At 34.8% G+C, this 9,408-nt stretch overlaps 1 protein-coding gene across 1 annotated transcript; it reads right to left on the bottom strand.

Annotated features, from left to right (window-relative positions):
• Positions 1–1,076: 1,076 nt before the first annotated feature.
• LOC128203368 (uncharacterized) lies at positions 1,077–4,812 on the bottom strand. The gene is made up of 2 exons (XM_052904768.1): positions 4,415–4,812; positions 1,077–1,647 (listed from the first exon to the last, which is right to left on the bottom strand). Exons 1-2 carry the CDS (start codon positions 4,734–4,736, stop codon positions 1,238–1,240), a joined length of 732 nt encoding a protein of 243 aa, XP_052760728.1. The 5' UTR covers positions 4,737–4,812; the 3' UTR covers positions 1,077–1,237.
• Between the last annotated feature and the right edge of the window lie 4,596 nt (positions 4,813–9,408).

Genomic DNA, 9,408 nt, shown 5'->3' with positions numbered 1-9,408 from the left:
CCAGGAATCGTACCCATGCCGAAGTATTGAGAAGCGAGTGGCTTAACCACTGCGCTATATATGGAGAACTGAAGGGTTTTGCATATTAACGCAGAAATGCTTCGGTATTATAAATACTTGTAATTTGATATTATCCAAAAGCAATACTGTCCTGCCCATGTCCCTTTTGGAGATTTATTCCATCAGTATGTATGAAAGTGACTCTCATGTATTAAAGTGCCAGACATCGATCTTTTTTATTTCGTTTTAACTATGATAAAACGTCTACAAAAGTTCAGACGAGCTGTATTGTTAATAATTATTGAAAAACGTAACAAGATGCAGAAAGGGCAGTTTTTCTGAACTAAATAAGTTTCTGGCAGTTGCTCTATGGTCTGTGTACATAAAAGTATGTAAAATATCTTAAACAACATTAAAAACAAGTTTCCCGGATTAGATCCCTACTCGGATTTTCTTCAACGACGAGTACTGTTAACCACGCAGGAATGATACATGATATCTAAAAACAACACTTACACCGTCAAAATTGCACTCAAATTTTCGGTATGCAGGAAAAGGTATCGTTCAAAATTATGTGGGACGGATTAAAACATCCGAACCTCGGGCACGCTGCGTGGCCGGTTAGTCGGCAAGACTCGTTAACGACTTGCGCACGTGCCCTCGGGCCGAAATTTTCCATCCGTCATGCATACATGTGAAAGGAACTTATATTTTACCACTTAATAAATGACAAAAAAATATGTTGAAGTTGAAATGTTTGTCTTTCCCCAACAACTTCTGTATTGTGAAAGAGTCATATGACAGGCACTAATGTCTTGAACAAGTTGTTTTACAGTATCAAGCTCAGCACACCGTTCCGTCTGTCTTGGTATAAAATCACTAATTATCCCGTTAAAGAGTGATAGGACTGTAAAAAGAAAATGGTTAAAAATGAATTTGTCTGACTTGAAAATAAATCTTGAGAAATTGGCGCCTACTTTCTTGATTGAGAAGATTACTTTTCTGATTGATTCACTGTACCTTTGTTATTGTATACTAGCGGAATAACGTTGTTGGACATTGCAAAGATATACCGATTCCTGAATGATTGCTCTCTATTTCACAGTTGCATACATTTGTTAAATCATTGAAACACCGAAAACTAAAAGAAATAACGGAACTAACTACTATTTCAGACAAAATCATGCACATTCACTCATTTCCGATCGTATAAAAACTAACGCAATTCTAGTTTACCTCAGAACTGTCCATTGTATATCATTATACCAGAGAAATGATTAAAACTAATTGCATTGTCATAAAATCCAGCATCTCCATAGTTCTCAACCCATACTTTACTGCCCGTTTTCACGATGGCGATACTCTCCGCGGTTATGCAGTCTCCCCAATCGTCATCTTTGATTGAGCCTTTTGTGTGTTTGATGCCATCAATCATGATAGCGTAATTACAGTATTTGGTGTATACACAAAGGTGGATGGTAAAAAGAAACGCGCCATCGGCAGGGCAGGTAAACACACCCGTAGAGTTGTTATACCCTCCTCCAACATTTGTAAGGACTTCTTTGAAGATTAAGGTCCCTACGGAGTTCGGTGCGCCCGTATCTTTCAATTGTCGGGCTTTGAACAGAACTTTGTTGGATGAATTACCTGTAAATACAAGTCCGGCTAGGAATTTATATTGTAAGAGAACAGGAAATGGCACAGGCATTTGGTCAATGCACCCCTCTCTGGAAAGGTCTCATTGAACAAATAGCATTAGATTTGGGCATGTATGGACGGATAGTCTTTAGTATATATATTGGTGGATGGTAAAAGGAAACTCTCCATCGGCAGGGCAGGAATATATATATCTCACCTCCGACATGAATGACGCTATCCGATTGGCCTAGAGCGGTCACGTGCACGACGTATATAATCTACACCCCCCCCCCCTTGTAATATCCAGTATGTTTCATACCACCCCTGTAATTTTTATACTCCGCAGAATACGTAAAAAATGGCGGCCGAATAATTTGTATCTTCTCTCTCGGCTTATATTTTCACTATCGGGGAGCTAACTTATGATATTGAATATCCATTTTATTTAAGCAATCAGTTGAGTGCAACCGACTGTTTACATGGGTCATTGGTTACAAAATGGCGACTAAAAACGGTTTGCAAGCACAACAAGTGACGAAGCTGTCGAAAAAAGGTTAAAATTAAATTCAGAAGAGACGCTTCGATGCAACAATAAATCTGCAAATGTGCTGAGGAGTTACCTTCAAGAAATTGTTAAAATTTAAGTGTTTAAAACAATTAATTGTTAAACTGTTGTTGTTTTTCTTATTATTACATTTAATGACTGTGATACATCTTTCCTGTAAGTTGTGCAGTTATAATTTAAAGAAACCTTACTGTACTGAGAAAATATATATGATGTTTAACAATTGTATTTATATATTAACATTGTTGTTGTATTTGTTCCGAATAGACTTGATTACATAAACTTTTTTGTACTTCTTAAAATAATTTTTAGAAATTGTTTAAGCACTTGTGCTGAATATTTTCATAACAAATACATTACATCTTAATATAATCGTATTATTGAAAGTACTCGGTGAGATATATTCGTTACACTGTAAGTAGCTGGAGGGGGGGGGGGGTATGTGATATACACCCCAGCCCCAGTGGTTTCATACCACCTATCTACTAACAGTGTAACTAATAATACCTTTTCATGCAACCCGGACATATTGATCGTTAACATTTTTTCTAAAAAGCAATGTATGAACAGTACGATTATTATTCATTTTTTTAATGTAAACATAGAATATAAGGGAAATAGTATGAACTATTAAATTAATATAAGGAGAATGCAGAAACTAGCACTGGGTAGCATTTAAGTGATGATGTATTTAAATAGCTTAATCATGTTTACCGTATTGAATTCCTGGTATCCATTATCAATAGGGAGCACCCGCTTGTATTGCTCAAACTTCCTACCAATTTTGAGGTCCTGGACCCATGTGTTCGTCAAATCCTTAAGGTCACGCTTCTGGTCATGACCAACCTGCCTACGGAGTTTGATAGCCCTAGGCCCAACGGTTCTTTAGTTATTCATCAGTTTAATGCCAACACGACCTTGACCTTTGGCCAACTCACCCAAAATCAATAAGGTTCATTTGCTGGACACCAACCTGCCTTCCAAGCGTTCACAAGTTATTGATCTGAAACTGTGGGGACGGACTGACGGACGGACGGACGGAAGGGCCGATTATTATATGCCGCCTTTCGGGGGGATATACAGAAAATATTAATACATCTAGGCATTTTCTTGAAAAAAATGTATTTTTCAAACTGTCTGAATTGTCTGTTTAAGACATGCAAATGGTACTTACTATCCACAAACTGAGCCCGAAACCAGGTTGGTTTAGACCATATGGCAGAGCAGGGTTTTTTTGTCTTGGTAAATTACTGTCATTCAATTTGGACAGGTTGTGTTTTCGGATATCATTTTGTGTTCGACTTATTATGACTGACATGAGATTATATTTCATTTTATTTAATGAGCCAATCCTAGGAAAATAATTATAGGCACAATGAGAGCAGAAAGTGTGATTGTGCTAAGCAGTTCCAAAATATTTTCTGCTTTTTAAGACATCAACAGGACAAGAAATTGGCTTGGCAATATTCAACAATCACGGCAGTAAACAGTCATAACTTGCGTATTTGGAGTGAAGAAAGTTCATGAGAATTTGACTCTGATTTGAATATTGGAAACAATTATAATATTAGCTGTTCAGAAAACCTTCCCAGTGATTGCTAGTTTACCGTCTGTTTATATGGACTACTACACATGTACTACTGACTCTTGTGGTAAAATGGTGTTTAATCAAAATCAGCGTTCAATAAATCAGTTAACAAGTGGCATGCTCAAAAAGTAGATTATTCGGTTTTGTAACAATGTTCAGATTACGTGCTGGTATTTTCAATTTCAAACGCACTGTTCATGTAAACCTACTGCTATGGTGATTTGATTTTATCTTGTACCTGTTTAAATAATTATATAATGATTACTAAAACTTGTATACATAAGAATGAAATGGGGTTTTGCAGGTAATTATATATTCAACATTTCACTGGCCTTCAGACTGCAGTTTTGTATCTTTATCAAAATCGCCTTTCATCGCTTTGTTATATTTTAAAAATGGAAAAAAAAGTATTCCGCTCACTCGCTTCATTTTGGTTTAAAAGCCGTATAACAGAATACTTTCAATGAACGGATTATCTTGCAGTCATTAATGTACCCCTTTCCCCTGTTTTAATAGTTTTATTCGAATTATTTTTATAAGGATTGTACAAGCCTGAATTACAATGAAAGTAACTGATTACCAGTACCCAATGCTTGTAGTACGTGACCAAAAGAATATCTTACCCTGTTGCTCGATATGAGAAACAGCATCTACAAGTTTCTCTTTGAGCTCTTTATTTTCTTTCCGTATTGTCGTAAGTTCCTTTTCTAGTTCTTGGAGCAAAAGCTGATTGGATTCTTGGGCCTCTGTCTGTTTTCTATTCAGTTCTGTAAAACCTTCTTTGAGTTCTTTTTCACGCTGTTCCATGTTGAATTCCATGCGAACGAGCTTTTCCAACAATTTTTCTTCATAATGAAATTTTGAACAGTGTGGCTCATTTCCGATAGCGAAAATATCCGACATCCACACGAAAAATATAACGAAGATCTTCCGAAAATTTCTCATTTTTATCTTTGACTGTGTTCATTTGAAAGATGAATGTCGTGGCAATATTAAAGAATAACGCAATTCTGTTTATCTGTGCTTGCCAAAGTTTTTTTTACTAGTATATGTTTACAAGTGCATATGTAGAACAACAAATGATATTTATATACTTAAACAGGAAGCACTCAGACAAAAACGAGACGAACGTACTTCAAGAGAAGATCACAAATGCTTCAGATTTTACATAACATCAAACCCTGCTACAACTTGTTCAATGGACTTGGTAATTTTGATAACAAGTGTTTGATTAAATGATTTGGTATAACGTTTTACATGTTAAAAATATTTTAATTGACAAATATTTTAATTGACAAATTGCTATAAGTATCTTTGGTAGGGGGTCGTCCAAGGAAGTATGATGTAAAATTGTGTCAACAAAAGGCATTTAATTATCTCTTCACTGTAGCCATATTAGGGACTTGTGTTCTTTTTAATTTGAAAAACCACTTGAACGACTTTGTTACAAACTGACAATTTTCTTTGTAATCGTTTAATTATTCAGTCCACCGGTTTTGACAAGATTAATTGGTTCCATTTTTTGGCATGGCGGTACTGCATGCGATGTTTTCCTTTGAACACCTCTGAAAGAAGATTTCCAAATTAGCATTACTGCGTTTTTGGTCAATGATATCAATTGCGGGCGACGGACGGACTATGATCATGGAAATATAAAAAGAAAACCGTGCATAACAAGCTGAAGAAGGACGCCTCGGGCCCATACAACTAACGAAAAGAGTCTGCGTTTGTATTCGGAAATGTTTTAATCAGACTCTGAATATGGCCATTTCATGGAAAACCATCTCAGATCTCAGTCTTATGTATGTACAGCCTTATTTGAAAACACATTTCCAGCGTAATCAGTTATACTTTTATACCTTACATTAGTATGTTTTTTAACGTATGTAGGTTACAGCGGGCTTTGATAAAGTATCGTTTAGAACATGTAGTTTAGCGTGCCTTATAAAATAACAGTGACCGTTCATTTTTGTAAGGCCGCCTGAAGACTAGTTATGTGTAACCCATGAGTTAAATTTACAAGACTGATATAATATAGTACCAGCTCAAATAAGACTGTCAATTGAAATAGAATTTGCTTGATTTACAGAACAAGACGTGTTACCATGAAGAGATATTTTTCTATTAAATTCCAAGCTATAATGTGTGACAACACATCAACAAACATTGAATAAACCTCAGCCATCGGCGTATGTTCAGTGTTTGTAGGCCGACTGGTCGGTCATTATAAATGCAGAGGTCCTTAGTGGTCTGTTCTTTTTCTTAATTAGTGTATAGAAAACTATGAGACTCTGAAATGTCTTCATATAGGACCTCAAACTTATTCTACAAAAACATAGCTCTGGAGCCATTGACTTTAAACAAAAAGCTTTATTTAGTATGTTACTGCAATTCTTGAACTATAAGCCATAGGCTGTAGGCATCCGGAACCCGGGAGCATGATTGAAACACAGTTGGTAAAATAGTCAAGCTGATGCTATTTAATCTTTATCTAAGTGCTATGCCCATTTTCCTTTTCAAGTTTTGCTCTTTCAGTCCAAATATAATCAGTGGCATGACTTCAACAAACGTGCATGCGACTAAATACAAATTAATCAAGCTCCATGCCCTCCGGCTTCAACCTTATTTCTTTGACGCATATTTCTTTCGAAGTCCAAATACAACGAAAGACATGATTTCAACAGACTTACAAATTACTAAATAAAAATTAGTTGCTATTGCAGAGATTGATATATGCGCCAGCTTGCGCAATTTGCTTAGATGTAAAAAAAGTCAATTTTTCCTAAACGAAAAAAATGGTAATATTACAACGACACTCTATTGAATTAATTATCTATGTTCGCTTAATCCCCCCATATCTTGTGAGTAAAAAATGCCCCAGATCGGTGTTTTAAAAAGCCACATGACAATCGCATTCATCAATACAAAGACGAATCATACACGCAAGTGAATATGAGTTTTGACGCCATTAAACATGGTAATATTATACGCTATGTGTTTAGATGTATTGTAAAATAAATGTGCATAAAATCTAGACTTGGTGTCTTTTTGCGTTTGTTACAACGTAGGGGTCGAAAGCGACATTATTTATTTTTTTTAAATTGATCACGACATTTTAACAGAGAATGTAACTATTCATACTGGGTACTCGACGGATATGTGTTTACACGACGTGATACAGGTCATCAGAAAAGCGTCCTATCGTAATATTCCTTTTTTTGTTTACCTTACTATTTAATTTTTCTTTTAACTTAACGATAAAAAAATCTGTACTTTTAGTCTTCTGTAATAACAAACTTCCAAGTTGAAGTGTATAGGACAATACAATTAATTGAGATCGCGTCAGTTAAAAACGTCAAATTTTTTACAGTTAGTCTAATTTTTTAATTATATCATAAAATAAATGTAGTGTTTTAGCCTGTATTTATTGAACTAAGTTTAAATTGATTGCCAGTGAAGTGTATTATTGCAAACATAATTCAGACTTCCAAGAGTAAAGTCATTAAGTTCAACAGCTAAAATAAATTAATACGCGATCTACTTGCAGCGGAATAAAATATATCGAATTTTGAGTATGTAAACCGTACATATACCGAGGTTGTTTTCGATAAAAAAGGCTGAGTAGCTCCGAATGGTACGGTACTTATTAAGCTGAAGCGTTGATTTGATCCACCAAGGACGGGCGCCAAATCAGTCACTTTACCTACAATAGTTCTAAGTACTTCAATGTACGCAATCAGTTCAAATGTTACTATATTAATTGATTCTTCCAAGAATAAGGTCATAGACGGATTTAGCCTGATGTAAATCGGTTAATGTAATCATGTCACAATCTTAATGACGTTTGATGTTGCTATGATAAGTTGCACGCAAACACATCAGTAGACAAAAATTAGTTTTACGACTCCACATCAAAAGTCAACACTTAGCTTGATGATGCAATCTGCTTTGAACACATTACATCAATATATCTAAATGCAAGACAAGCGGCAGGATTGATCTCTAGTTGACTTACAGGACATATCTCAACTTATCAAACCAAAATTATTCTAGATTATCCCTCATTATTGCGTAGATTACGTCTGAACACAGACAAAAAGAAGAAAATTTCGTCCGATGCCTTCCAATGGTAAACTTGGACTTGGATAATACAGGTTTAGCTGCGCAGTTGTGTCAGTTTTTTGTTGAATTTATTTACTATCTCAAACTCTAGAATTACACTTTGGCGTAGATTTATTTATTTTTGAGAGGGTATGTTTTATGCAAATTAATAAAAATTTCGATTCTACTGTTATTATTTATGAAAACCTATTCGAAAACCGTTCGGAACAAATGAGAACAACAAAGCATGAACATCACATAACAGTTTAAAACAAATCCTTACATTCAATCAGGACTTTTGGTAGTATAAATATCATGTATTTATGAGACACCAGTCGAATACAGCAAAAATGTTTATTTTCAAAATAACCATTCTTGACGTAAACGAAAATAATATGTTGTCAGTACATTGAAAACATAATGTGTGCTAAATCGTAAATGAAAAACATAACAACAACAGGTAATAAAATAGGTTAAATGTCAACATAACAATTGACAGCAAATGGCAACATCGACAGACAGTACGAAATTGTCTAAAAATGAAATCAATAGTAAGTATCATCATTATTGTTCAAACATTATGTTACAGTACTATGACTTAATTATTGGGTTTTCAAACTATAATATATTTATACAAGGCTAGGTTTTCGCGGAAATGGATCATAGTTAAACATATTTTTATATAAATAATAATGTAAACGATGCAAAACTTTTTATTAAGTTCAGAACGTTGTCTGACTACCATGCTCAATCTAAAAAGTAGGCAAATTTTATGTTAATGTTTAAGGGTACTGTGGTATAGCTTTACCTCACAATCGAACTTGGTGAAGTATTTTTTAAAACAAATACTGTTTATTCCAGATTTGATAATTAAACTAATTTGTCTGCACACGTATACAAATAATATTTTACTGTAAAAGGCAGGAAACTAAAAAGTGTCTGAAGCGAGTAACACATGATCGCGACATTATGGTCACAATCATGGTCAACAAGTGTCATCATTATTTAATAATAAATACTTAAGTTCGCGTCTGCAAAAGACATTGTTTTTTTTTATATTTTATAACATGGCCATTCTCAAGATATATTACGGCGATTTACTACAAGATGGAACTTGACCGAACACCCATATACACTGTCATCAAATTTTATTATGATTGGATAACAATACATAAATAATTGTTTATTATATGAACTCAGGAGTTACCGACGCAAGTTACCCAAAGTGACCGATATATAGTTTGAAAAGAAACACTTCCGTCAAGTTTCATCATGATTGAAAAGTAAATTCATAGTTTTCATGTATTTATCAAGGCTCTTCTGACACATGCTGTCGCACCCCACGCTGCCAACGATTATCATGAGGAACAACGGAATACAAAGCCTTTTTATAGCGAAAATCTGGTGTGAACAGCGATGAATCTTTGGTCAGCGGTGCGATGACGTTTGCTATTAAACGACATATTCGATATCCCAGTTCAAATGTTCTTATTCTACAACGGGTGTAAAATAAGAT

Source organism: Mya arenaria, chromosome 9 (genome assembly GCF_026914265.1).
Source record: "Mya arenaria isolate MELC-2E11 chromosome 9, ASM2691426v1".
NCBI lineage: Eukaryota > Metazoa > Mollusca > Bivalvia > Myida > Myidae > Mya > Mya arenaria.
This window is presented reverse-complemented; position numbering and strand designations above follow the sequence as displayed.

Excerpts from the sequence above, each read along its gene's own strand:
- LOC128203368 (XM_052904768.1), bottom strand. The coding sequence starts at position 4,736 with ATGAGAAATTTTCGGAAGATCTTCGTTATATTTTTCGTGTGGATGTCG. Across the intron at positions 1,648-4,414 it reads TTCTCATATCGAGCAACAGG|GTAATTCATCCAACAAAGTT; the intron begins GTAAGATATTCT and ends TTGTATTTACAG.